This window comes from Populus nigra, chromosome 5 (genome assembly GCF_951802175.1).
Source record: "Populus nigra chromosome 5, ddPopNigr1.1, whole genome shotgun sequence".
NCBI classification, from domain to species: domain Eukaryota; kingdom Viridiplantae; phylum Streptophyta; class Magnoliopsida; order Malpighiales; family Salicaceae; genus Populus; species Populus nigra.
In genome coordinates this window covers 17,130,400-17,144,604 of record NC_084856.1, presented here as the reverse complement: position 1 = coordinate 17,144,604, position 14,205 = coordinate 17,130,400, and the positions used below count along the sequence as shown (strand labels likewise).

At 31.4% G+C, this 14,205-nt stretch overlaps 1 protein-coding gene across 1 annotated transcript; it reads left to right on the top strand.

Annotated features, from left to right (window-relative positions):
- The first annotated feature begins 9,122 nt into the window (after window positions 1–9,122).
- Window positions 9,123–12,377, top strand: LOC133694419 (probable terpene synthase 3). The gene is made up of 7 exons (XM_062115918.1): window positions 9,123–9,414; window positions 9,717–9,987; window positions 10,255–10,627; window positions 10,711–10,929; window positions 11,017–11,152; window positions 11,262–11,510; window positions 11,819–12,377. Exons 1-7 carry the CDS (start codon window positions 9,310–9,312, stop codon window positions 12,116–12,118), a joined length of 1,653 nt encoding a protein of 550 aa, XP_061971902.1. The 5' UTR covers window positions 9,123–9,309; the 3' UTR covers window positions 12,119–12,377.
- Window positions 12,378–14,205: the final 1,828 nt, after the last annotated feature.

Below are 14,205 nucleotides of genomic sequence, written 5' to 3'. Positions count from 1 at the left end.
TTATTCGTATAAATTTGTGTAGATGCATAGAATGAAATCTACAGCACGTTATCAGCAGATGGTTGCAACTAGTTCTTCTACCACTAAGGAGGACGTATCCTTAGGTGTTGATCACGGCGAGGCAACTATGCCAACTTCTGATGCTACCTCTTCTAGCGTGGTTTCACAGCGTAGAGGCGGTGTGCCTTCATAGTGGGGTCAATTCACCCACAAGTACCAGGCACAATGAAAGGATGACCTTTCAATGTCAGTTTGTTTAGGTTTTAGTTTTTTTTAATACTTATAACATAATTTATGAACAACTAATTAATATTTTATTAATTTTATTTAATTTCAGGTTCACAAACATTGAGGCTACTCGAACAATAACATCGGCGTTTAAATCATCGATGGAGATTCCATTGTTTCAATGGAGTCAAGTTTCTAGACATTCTGAGTGGAGTATGGTTTCGACGATTTTAGGTAGGTGTTAAGTTTTAATTTCCAGCTTATTTTTAATAAATTATATTTCTAATCTTATATCTTGTACTATTTTTATTTTTAATAAATTATTTTAATTGAAATATATATAAATTTGAGTGGGATAGCACGGATAACAATGTTGTGAGGAGGGTATAAGAGAATCACGCGGCAACTAGGTAACATCAAAAATAATATTTATTTTTGTTTTATAATTTTATGTTTTAAATTCTAATTTGTTACTATGGAAGTAGGTTGCCTGATTTTTATTATGACACACAAAAAAAGCAACAAGATATGCGAGATATAACGGTCTTGAAGGATGGAATACGGTGGTGGTTTGGTGGGAATTCAAACTGTCATTCATCTCAGGGGATATATGGATGACATATATCGAGCACGTAACGTCTAAGCGGTTCACACAACGCTCACAGTTCGGTGTCAACAACCGGAACCGATAAATTCTGGTTCGGTGACCACGCACACCGGCGGCTCCGTCCTGTTCAGTGCACATACAAAGCGGATGGTAAGATTAATTTAAATGAAATATATCGTTAATTAATTTGTTGTTGCTTATAAATATATTTAACTTGCAACCTTTTTTTCCTTACAGGCTACGTCTCTTGGATGTGAGCCGAGCCCAATGGAGCTGTTTGTAGAGATGTACGTGCAGAGTCAACACCGCCAAAAGGTGGTGTAGCAGTTCGTGGACAACCATGCTCAACACTTCCTGTTATGTTCGTTCAATCATTTTATTTCGTAAGTTATTATTTTCTTAACTTGAATATGATGATTTTTTAAAATTTTTTCAGGAAACCTATAATAGCCGATTGAGGGAGAGATATAGAGACGATCTTTCGACCCATCCAGATTTCTATCCAGATTTGTGGATGGAGATAGGATCATCTGGTGGACTCGATAAAAATTGGGTCTATGGGTTCTCCAACACTACGGCCGAAAACTTGCGGTCGGCCTGTAATGTCTCAACTGTTAGGAGCTCTCCATCAGTATGAAGCACCCAGTCTGAGGAGCTCGTGGCCTTGAAACAACAATATGAATGACTCTCGACGGATTATTATCAGCTCCGTCAAATGGTTATGGAGATGAGATCAAGGATGGGTGATGATACATGTACAACCCCTTCTTGGTCGTACGGTCCCGAGAATAACCATCCACCACCTCCTCCTCCTCCTCCAGTTCCGCCATTATTCTAGTTTAATTTTGTTTTTGAAACACATTAAATTTGTAATGAATATTTGGATGAATATTATTTAACATTATTTTTATATTTTTAATGTTTAATACAATTTTATTTGGTTATTTATTTGGTTAATTAGTTTTTTTTTTACTATTAATAAATATTTTTAAAAAATATTTTAAATAAATACTGATGGCATTACAGATGGAACAAGGCCGTCAGTATTTTACTGAAAATTGCAAAAAATTACCACCTATGCCAGAATCACCTACGGAGTTTTATTTTAATCCTATATGGAAAAAAACAGTGAAAGAGGTGGATAAAATCCTAACGCACGCAGACATACCTCACTGCGTTTCCAAACATGTGCAGTTAAATTCTGACCGGACAACGTTGACAAGTTTAAACTCTGATCTCACGCAGACATACCTCGGAAGGGACTTCGGGCCTTGAATCTTCTAATTCCTTATTGGCGAGCGGTTGCTAGGAAAAGCCATACTCGAACATTCAGCATCGTGTCCCTAACAATCGGAAATTTCTTCTTTGAAAAATAGGTACGTGCACTAAAAATCAACAAGCACAGGTGTCCCTTCTTTTTTATAACAACTCATATATTTAATAAGATTTTGATTTTGGATGTTTTTTGGAGATTGATTTTCGTTGTTCTTAATTAATTTCATAAAAGCTTATATACTTACATGTTATTTGAGAGTGTGATGGCGGTTTCTTTTTAAAATGATTTTGATTTATTTTTCAAATAAAGCAAAATAATTTTGTTTTATTTTTTAAAAAATATTTTTCACATAGCACATCAAAATAATTTAAAAATATAAAAAAATTAATTTTAAACAATTTATTTTTTAAAATTTGATGAAATGGTAGTTGCACCACCTAACCAAACACCCTTAAATAAATATTTTAGAAAAACAAATAGTGTAAAATCTTTAGTCATTCCTACACTTTTAATAATTGATTCACTTGTATTTAAAACAAACTAGTTTTTTTATTTTTATTTATTTCAATCATTTCAAGTGTTTTCAATTATAGTTATTACTAAATGTAAAAAAGTTAAAAACATTTTCAATAAAAAATAGTTTGGAAACTGTCATATTTTTTTTTATCTTAGATAAAACTATTCATAAAAATAATAATTTTTATTTGCAATTCTTTTCACATCTAATTAATATCCAATTAAAATAAAAAGAATGAGAAAATAAATTCAAAATTGAGCAAATTAGTAAAGTGGAAACTTAGTTATTTTCTTATAGAAGATCCTAGGTTATTATCATATGTTATCTTTAACTATTTTAAATAAAAATATTTATATCTTTTAACAAATTCTATCAATATTCAAAAAGGACTCCTTAGTTAAATGGTAACATGAAATTTTTATCTATGTGCATATCATTAATATTTTTCTCACATGTAACTAAAATGAACTATTTAAAATGATTCATAAAATTATACCATCAAGTTAAAGTTAATAGAGTAATTCATAAAAAATTTATTCACATCATACACTTTATATATATATTTGTGTTATATATAGTTTTTATCCGAGTAAAGAATTTATTAAAAAATATCAATTCATAAATTAGGTTATTTGTTAGGAATTTTTATCATGCATATATATTTATGATTATTTATTTATTTTTTTTAACTATTAACGGATGAATCAATTTATCAAAACATTGATAGAAAAATATTTTAAAAATAGTTAAATAATACATAATTGATGTACACACCAAGAAAATTAGTTAGATATTAAAGCACATACTAGGTGTCAAAATATTTAATTTGATAAAAATGCCCTCAGACTTTTACTAACTTAGGTATTCTCACAATGTTATAGTACTGCTATCTTTTTTTCCCAGAAATAATCCAGAATATGTCTTACGTATAAGGCCGTAACTCCATATACTAAAAGAAAACAAAATAATTTTTTTGGAATTTTTGAAATATTGGCTTAGTTCTCGTGGCTTTAATAAACTGATTATTAAAGCCAAAATATATGTTGATACATATTTTTAAAATTTTCTTTGTTGTATGAAAATACAATATGATTTATTTTTATTTTTGAGAGACTTGGTCGTATGCATAAAAAAAAAACATTTTATTTTTTAACCAAAATGTTTTGACGAAAATCAGCTATTTTAATACTGGATTTGTATCTTTATAGTATAAAAATACAAACCAATACTGATCAAAATGCATTAAAAATTATTTGAAAAATCACAAATGTTTTTGAAATAATTTTTTTTGAAGAATTTGTTTTTCGGGCTGAGTCCAGCCCGATCCATGTAGTTGGGCTGGACCCAGTTAGCCTAGTTTGGTCACTGGCTCAAGCCAGTGACCCAACCAAACCATATACGTGTAAAATTTTAAATGTGCATGGAACAGGGTGAAGGTAATTAAATTACCTTCGCATTGTTCATGCTCGTTTTTGCATTATTTCAATTAAGTCCCTAATTGACCATCAAATTTTAATAATTATGCAATTAAGCCCCTGATTTCACCAAATCAACTCTTCAAAATTATAATTGGACCCGAGAACTTAAATTTCTTCCAATAAAAGCCTAAATTGACTTAAAATCAATTTTTCTTGCAATCGAACCCTCTATAAATTCAATTAAACCTTAGATAAAATTTAATTGAGTCCATAAACATTTGATTTTGGACTTTTCTTCATCAAAAATTGAATTTTTCTTGTCAACAGGGCTCTCACCAGTTAAAAATATACTGTAAAATTTCAATTCTTGTATTTTTGAATCTTTTCACCAAATCAACTCTTCAAAATTATAATTGGACCCGAGAACTTTAATTTCTTTCAATAAAAGCCTAAATTGACTTAAAAATCAATTTTTCTTGCAATCAAACCCTCCATAAATTCAATTAAACCTTAGATAAAATTTAATGAAGTCCATAAACATTTGATTTTGGACTTTTCTTCATCAAAAAATTGAATTTTTCTTGTCAACAGGGCTCTCACAAGTTAAAAATATACTGTAAAATTTCAATTCTTGTATTTTTGAATCTTATCAACCAATTTCTAGCCATTTTATGGGCGTTCCAACATCCTTTTCTCACTTCTATTATTTTTTTGGATTCCTGCCGAATATATATATATATATATATATATATATATATATATATATATATTATTTTTGTTTGTGCAGGGACTCAAAAATAGGTAACAACAACGGCTATGGTACACTCGTCTGAGTGATTTTCTGCTTTCTATTGGCTTTCACGCTTCCAAGGTTGACAACTCCTTATTTATCTTGTATATTGGTGCTGATATCTTTTATCTTCTGGTTTATGTTGATGATATTCTGCTTACGGGTAGCAACTCTACTATACTTGACCGTCTAATACAGTTGCTGAGCTTAGAGTTCAACCTTCGTGACTTAGGTGTCGTTCATTATTTTTTGGGTATTGAGTTTCAGTCCACCAGTATGGATTTGATGTTACGACAGCATAAATATATTCTTGACATCCTCACTCAGGCTAGTATGACTTATTGCAAACCTATTGATACTCCTATCTCTACCTCCAAAGTTACCATACTGTCAGATTCCTTGTTTTCTGATCCTACACGGTTTTGTCAAATTATGAGCGCTCTTCAATATCTCACCTTTACGAAATTAGATATCTGCTTTGCTGTTAATAGAGTCTGTTAGTTTATACATGCTTCTATAGATTCTTATTGGGCTGCCGTTAAAAGCATTCTGTGTTATATTTAGGATTCAACATCCTATGGCTTCCATATCACTCGCAGTTTTTCCTTTGCTTTACGGATGCATATTGGGCAGGTAGTATTGATGATCGCAAGTCTACGGGTGGTTAGCTTGTTTTCTTTGGTCAGATATCGATTTCATAGAAATCAAGCGAGCAACGCAAAGTTGCCCGCTCCTCTACCGAGAATGAGTATAAAGCCTTAACAGATGACACTGCTGAGGTTATCTGGCTTTAGTATTTATTGACAAATCTACAGATTTCTTCTGCCTTTGTTCCTACAATTTGGTGTGATAATCTTGGTTCTACTTATTTATCTGCAAATCCTATCTTTTATGCTCGTACTAAACATGTTGAGGTTGATTATCATTTTCTACGAGATAGGATTGCGAAGAAAGAGACTCGGATTCGTTTTATCTCTTCTTAGGATCATCTTGTTGCTGTCTTTACTAAGCCGCTTCCTACTACTTTCTTTATGGCTTTTCAGATGACACTGCTGAGGTTATCTGGCTTTAGTATTTATTGACAAATCTACAGATTTCTTCTGCCTTTGTTCCTACAATTTGGTGTGATAATCTTGGTTCTACTTATTTATCTGCAAATCCTATCTTTTATGCTCGTACTAAACATGTTGAGGTTGATTATCATTTTCTACGAGATAGGATTGCGAAGAAAGAGACTCGGATTCGTTTTATCTCTTCTTAGGATCATCTTGTTGCTGTCTTTACTAAGCCGCTTCCTACTACTTTCTTTATGGCTTTTCGATTCAAGCTTCAAGTCGATTCTTCACCTTCAGCTTGAGGGGGCATGTTATAGAATATATACATATAGAAAATACTATATGACTACTCTAGTATTGTAATCTTTACCTTTACTATTGTATATTGCTACACACGTATTAATAGAAAAAATTGGTTAACTAATAGGTTAAGACGACTCCTCCTTCTCAACTGTTCCCCTCAATAAAAAAGTTGATTTTTTAATAATATTTTCTCTGTCACATTAGAAAAGGAAAAAACAAATTACAAATAGAAAAAAAACCATAACAGTCATTAGCTCTTTCCTCTCTCACCTACTTTCATTTAAAATACCATAGTATAAAATCTGATTCGATAGTCCACCTTAATGACTTAAAAAAGAAATTGAACGATTTTAATTTAACCGTAACTGAATAACAAATGGTAACGAATGGTAAACCGTAACTGACAGGAAGGTTTCTGAAAATATAATAATGATTATGATTTAAAATATTTTTAACTAGAAATATATTTTTTTAAATAACAAATGGTAAACCATAAAAACGCACGCACACCTTGACAAGCAGTTCATTGATACATCAGTCACGAATACTCCACTGCGTTTCAAAACATGTGCACAAGTGAAATTCTGATCGGACAACGTTGACAAGTTTAAACTCTGGTCTCACGCTGACATACCTCAGGTGGGACTTCGGGCCTCGAACCTTCTAATTCCTTATTGGCGAGCGGTTGCTAGGAAAAGCCATACAGGACGTGTCCATAAGAAATCGGAAATTTCTTCTTTGTAAAATAGGAACGTGCACTAAAAATCAACGAGCACAGGTGTCCCTTGGTAGAAAAGTACTCTAAAAGGAGGGATGCTAATTTACTTGATATCTTTTTTAATAACAACTCATATATTTAATAAGATTTTGATTTTGGATGGTTTTTAGAGATTGATTTTCGTTGTTCTTAATTAATTTTATAAAAACTCATATATTTATATGGTGTTTGAGAGTGTGGTAGCGGTTGTTTTTAAAATAATTTTAATTTATTTTTTAAATAAAAAAATAATTTTGTTTTATTTTTTTAAAATTATTTTTAACATCAGTACATCAAAATAATCTAAAAATATAAAAAATAATTTTAAACAATTTATTTTTTCAAAATTTGATGAAATGGTGGTAGCCAAACACCCTCTACGTATTAAATACATATTTTAGAAAAAAAAATAGCGTAAAATCTTTAGTCATTCCTACACTTTTAATAATTGATGCAATTGTTTTTAAAATAAACTAGTTTTTGGATTTTTATTTATTTCAAGTGTTTCGAGTGTTTTCAATTATAGAGATATTACTATATAAATGTAAAAAATTAAAAACATTTTCAATAAAAAATAGTCTCCACTGCGTTTCCACATATGTACAGTTAAATTCTGATCGGACAATGATGACAAGTTTGAACTCTGATCTCACGCAGACATACCTCAGATGGGACTTCGGGCCTCGAGCCTTCTAATTCCTTATTGGCGAGCGGTTGCTAGAAAAAGCGTACTGGACGTGTACACAAGAATCGGAAATTTCTTCAAGTAACGTGTTTTAAAAACATAAAAAAATAAATTAATTTTAAATAATTACCTCTTTCAAAATTTAGTCAAATGATCGATGGTTTCACCACCTAACCAAACACCCCCTACCTGAGTAAAATCTATAGTCATTCCTACGCTTTAAATAATTGATTCACTTGTTTTTAAAATACACTAGTTTTTCACTAAATGTAAAACATTAAAAACATCTTCAATAAAAAATAGTTTGAAAACTATAATATATATATATATATCTTAAACCTGATCCAATGATCCATTGGATTGATATTAAATTTTTTTAAAAAGAAATTGAACGATTTTATTTTGATCAAAAGATGTTGACAGGTTGAGGACCTTTCAATTCCTTATTGGCGGGCGGTAGCTAGGAAAAGCCATACTGGTAAGTTTCTATTAACATTCAACAGCATGCATTTTTTTTTTTATTTTGTTGGAGAATGTTGTTGAAATTATAATTTTTAAAAATATAATTTTTTTATTTAAAATTAATTTTATTTTATATTTTTATATTGTTTTAATATATTGATGTTAAAAATAATTTTTAAAAAATAATAATAATTTTATTTTAATATATTTTCTACTAAAAAACATTTTAAACCACAACCATTCTTTAAAAAAAAAACAAAACCTCGTTAACGAACAATATTTTCAAAGAATTGACCGTGGCTGCTTTTACATTTGTGTACAATTCACAAAATTCAACATTTTGATATGCATTGAAAAGACCAAACAATATTCCTTGTTTCACTTATCCTGTTTCATGATATTTGTGCACTGGAGGGAGTGAAATATCGTGAGCAAGCACTTTAGAATGGTCATTCATTTTCAGAAACGTTGGGAAGTCCAAAAGGTTGTGGATAGGAACAGGGCGGAACCAGGGAGGCAAGCAGGAGTCCGCACCTGTAAAATATTTTAAATCTTTTATTTTTTAGTATTTAAATATAGAATAGGATAATATTTTTTATTTTAAATAAATAAGTTTTTTAATAATATATCTTATTATATTATTTTTAATCTTCCCTGTCAAATACTACCAGCTCTGCCACGAAAGATTTGACCAGGTAAAGCACCAAAAGGTTGTCATCAAAGAGAGTTCAAGATTACACCCTACTTGTCCACAGATACTTGCAAAAGATTTTCTGGAAATTATGACATGGTAGTGCACCCTCAAAGACAAAGACAAAGTTGGCTGTTTGCCGACGTGACTTGTTTGATAGAAGGGTTATTGGCGGGATGAAATTAATATATATTAAAGGAATATATATATATATATATATATATTTTTTTTTTTTCTTTTTTTTGCTGTCATATTCTTAGGTATATATGTACTCCCTCTTAGTTATGATTTTGACTCGAACTGTTTTCTTAATTGAGGATGAATATTCTACATCACTATTTGAAAGTTGAAACCATTGTAAGCATATAATATAAGATATTCATCGAGGAAAAGTTGTGAAGAACACTGCGACGCTGGATTGTTACTATAAATACTACCCCAACCCATGCTATTTGATCATATCTAGCCTTAAACACCGGACTCAGTTTCTTAAATCTTGTTGCATAGTTTCACCTAAGAGATGGCCCTTCAAGAATCAACCCCAAAAGCTCAATTTCGCCGAACAGCAGAGTTTCATCCTTCTGTATGGGGTGATTACTTCATCAACAAGGCTCCTTGTGATGAGGTAAAGCAATTACTTATGCAAGTATAAATTCATATTTATTATGTTTTAATTTGTAGAAATTGTGGATTGGAAGAAATTAAGTGAAATGCTAGACATCCACCTTCCAAATGTTTCACGAACCATCTTTTTTTATTCTTCTTCTTTTCAATGCATTTTATCCCACCAAACGTTACCATAGCAGTTCAGTTTCTATTAAAATTTTCCATGAAAAATATATGCTGCTCAATGTAGATGTAATAGAATACATGCAGGCATTGAGTTATATGCACTCTAATAAGTATCTATTAATTTCATCTCCTCAGATGCTATTCAGCGCTTGGACTAAGGAAATTGAGGTGCTGAAAGAAGAAGTGAGGACCATGCTTACAAGCGCCACTCTAAAACCATCAGAAAAGCTGAAGTTCATGGACATTGTCCTTCGGCTAGGCATTGGTTACCATTTTGAAGGAGAAATTCATGACATAATAGAGCACGAATACAATACTTATCATGACAACAACTTCGACGATGACCTCTTTACAGTTGCTCTTCGATTTCGATTACTTAGAGAGTATGGATACAATGTTTCAAGTGGTAAGTTGTCCATCTTTCTTATTAGACGAAAACAGAAATTTTATTACGAGGGGCAACACACAAGAAAACTCATAGAAACAAATAAATCTTATTGATGATGTGGAAGGCTTGCTAAGTTTATATGAAGCTTATTGATGATGTGGAAGGCTTGCTAAGTTTATATGAAGCTTATTGATGATGTGGAAAAAAATAAGCTTATCGATTTCGATTTATTGTGTGTTCTTATCATCCTGTTCTTGACATTATGTGTTCTTGTTTGTGAAACAGATATATTCAACGAGTTCAAGGATGGAAAAGGCAACTTCAAGGACAATCTTATTGATGATGTGGAAGGCTTGCTAAGTTTATATGAAGCTTCTTTCCTCGGTGGTCATGGAGAAGATACGCTAGATAAAGCTCTTTCCTTTTGCAAAACTCACCTCGAGTCCGCGGTTGCTCACCTGGTCTCTCCTCTTGCTGACAAAGTAAGTCATGCTTTGAGGCGGCCTCTCCACAAAGGCGTACCAAAGCATGAGCAATGGCACCACATCCTTATCTACCAGCAAGACGAAGCTTGCACTGGAGCTGTTCTAAAGCTAGCAAAGTTGGATTTCAATGTATTGCAAAAGTGCTACCAGGACGAGCTGAGGAGTATCTCTAGGTAAGTTATTAATTTAAGTAGAATTCCTACGCAGAAATAAGAGTTCAACGAGAGTACTGGACATGTTGGTGCATGTATTGTAGGTGGTGGATAGACTTGGACTTGGTTACAAAGCTACCCTTTGCTCGAGACAGAGTGATTGAGTGCTTTTTTTGGGGAATGGGAGCATTTCTTGAGCCACAATTTGTACTTTCAAGGAGGTTCATAACAAAAGTACTCATGTTTTTGTCCATATTGGATGACATATATGATGTGCACGGAACGATTGAAGAACTTGAGCTTTTCACCGAAAAGATTGAAAGGTTTAGTTGTTGGATCGATATACTTGTATGAATTTCTTTGACTGCGAACGCATATTATGAAGTCAGAATAATATTATCGATTTTCAGGTGGGATACTAGCATGGAAGATCTGCCAGATTACATGAAATTGTTTTTTGAGGCATTAATTGGTTTCTTCGATGAAATTGAGCAAGAGACAGCGAAGGAAGGAAGATCATACTGCCTGCACTACTCTAGAGAAATGGTATACATATTTTCTAATTCATTCTATGTTTCGTGAACTGGCATTAGTTCGCATATCTGACAAAGAAAACCAAATTAACTTACTTGGAATATAATGATTTATGCCATAGTTGAAGAATCAAGCAAGGGCCTACCTTATTGAAGCCAGATGGTTCAACCAAGACTGTGTTCCACAACTGGAGGAATACAGGCGTGGTGGTGTGTATACTTCTTGTTATCCTATGGCCGCAGTGGCATGGTTATGTGGGATGGCAGAAACAGGTTCAAAGGACGCATTTGAGTGGATGTTGAAAAATCCTAAAATCGTGGTTGCCTCATCTGATATCGGTAGGCTCATGGATGACATTACATCCCATGAGGTACGAAAATAGTCATTGACAAGCAACTAAATCTCAAGACATTTCCTTCTTTCTCAGCACAGGAACACTGTTAAAAGTGTTTATTGACAACAATTATCGATCGAACTCGTCGCTGCTTTGAATAGAATACTTTACTTCTTGCAACATATATGCTTATAGACCCACACTTGAGAATTTAATTGTATTTTACACCAGCTTAATTAAATTTGACAAAAGGTGCATGCAACAACACGCATGCTTTAATACTTAAGAATAAGTTTACATAAAAAAAAAAAACATTGCTAACAGTTGTCTGGTTTGAAATGCAGTTTGAGCAAGAAAGAGGACATGTTGCGTCAGCTGTTGAGTGCTGCATGAAGCAATATGGTGTTTCAAAGGAAGAAGCATATGACATGTTGAGCAAGATGGTTGAAATTGATTGGAAAGACATAAATGAGGAGCTTCTCAAGCCATCTACTGTTCCTAGGCAAGTCTTGATACTTATGCTTAATCTAGCTCGTATCATCGACGTTGTATACAAGGATCATGATGGCTATACAGAGGCCAGTAACACGACGAAGGAAATGCTGACTGCTTTCCTCGTAGATCCCCTTCCAGTTGTAGCATGATGGTGTTGCCTTATGATAATAAATATATAAATTGGTATAAAAAATTGTCCGGTTTGTTTCAAACAAACCTTTAGAAGAAAAATCACGCAGGTGTTAACTCCATTGGAGCTACCAGTTAGATCCCCAAGTCGCATGTGGCTGGGAACCTGGGGTGATTGTTTCATTAATTAATTTACGTATTTTCTAATATTGTACTTCCTTTTCCTTGCTTTTGGGTAAATTATAATAAAGTCCCAAGATCCACTGGATTTTTCGAAAATGCAATCTACTATTATATGGTGTGATAATATTATATATCTGGTGCAAGGACAACTTATTTTGATCAATAAACCAATTAATAAAAAGAATGTTCAATGGTTATTTTTCGTTATTTAAATCAATGTGATGTTTCTAGAAAAATAAGTTTTTATATTTACATTTGATATAAAAATATGTTTTTATATATGAGATCAATACTTACTAAGATCTTTAAAATTGTTTACAAGTTTATTATTGCATATCAATTAAATCATATGTGATTTATATTCTGATTATTTTCTAATTAGATCTTTGTTAATATAATCTTAAATCATTTGACATAATTTACATTTTTTTTAATATTTGAGAATAATTTAATGTTTAAACTGAATATGTATTGATAATGTAAAATATATTACATTATTTATAATGTATTTGTTAGATTTGTAGTATCTCTTCATTTTCAATTATGTGATTTTTCTAAAATAATTGGCATTTTTCCAATGTCAACATGATGTACTAAGCATTTGGGAACGCGGTGCAAACCACATTACCTTAATTTTTTTTTTACTTAAAATTAATATTTTTTAATGTTTTTAGATCGTTTTGATGCATTGATATCAAAAATAATTTTTTCTTACTATATATATATATATATATATATAGAGAGAGAGAGAGAGAGAGAAACACACACACACACATAAAGAGATACCACAGAACCTACCAAACAGGACTCTAACAAAAAAAGAGATATCATATCCCATTTTAATAACCAAGATAAGGGTATTAAAATGAGATAAAATTTTAGATAGAATTTTTATGTAGAGAAAACTCTGCTAATTTTGTTTAATTGGATAAATTCATTATTTTTAAATGGAAGATTCTTTATATGTTAGATATGCTTATGTAGTGTACTATGGGTTTTACAAGATATGTCAAAATCATTCTAAATAAAATATGAAGATAAGAAAAATTCAGCTTAAAAAAAAATCACCTCATTTTACATGTATATGATTACTGGAAAAGATGAAGTTGAGTTAAAAGTTACAGGGTGTTACAATGTTTTTTATTTTTAATATTGAGAAAGTGACATATTGGATCAACTCAAGTTTTATTACTTAACTTGTCAAACCTGCGACCCGAATCATGTTCCTATTAGGTTTAACAACTTTATTTTTTTAAAACTATTTTTTACTTAATGATATGATAATAAAAATAAACACGCAAAATTTAACACTAATCGTATATTAGGATATTTTTTTGAGATTATAATATCCTCACAAAAAACAAACCAAAATAAATTATGAAAACCATTTCAAAATCATTTAAATGTTGAAGGATGAAATTGAAAAAAAGAAAAGGAAAAAAGGGCCCAAACCAAGTAAGTCAACCTTGAAAACTCTCGACCTAACTTTTTACTGAGCTTGGGTTTAAAATTAACTTGTATGAAAATTGCCCCAACATGACCTAGTTGATCTGGAAGGTGCAAAGACAACCTTGATAATTGGTAGAAATCATGATTTGGATTTAAAAAAAAATCAAAAAAATGTTTTTTTTAATATTAAAACAGCAACATGTTAAATCGATCCGGGCTTAACAGCTTAAACCGCCAAACCCTTGAGCAGGATCATAGACTCTTTTGGGTTTAACTTTTTTTTTAACTATTTTTTACTTACTGATATGATAATAAAAATAGACATTGCAAAATTGAGCATTAATTAAATATCAAAATGTTTATTTGAGATTACAATAATCTCATAAAAAGCAAATTGAAATAAATTACGAAGATCAATTCAAAATCAATGAAATATTGAAGGATAAGATTAAGAAAAAACAAGAAAAAAGGATTC

Coding starts and splice junctions, on each gene's coding strand:
- LOC133694419 (XM_062115918.1), top strand. CDS start 9,310: ATGGCCCTTCAAGAATCAACCCCAAAAGCTCAATTTCGCCGAACAGCA. Junction 9,415..9,716: donor ACAAGGCTCCTTGTGATGAG/GTAAAGCAATTA, acceptor TCATCTCCTCAG/ATGCTATTCAGCGCTTGGAC. Junction 11,511..11,818: donor ATGACATTACATCCCATGAG/GTACGAAAATAG, acceptor TTTGAAATGCAG/TTTGAGCAAGAAAGAGGACA.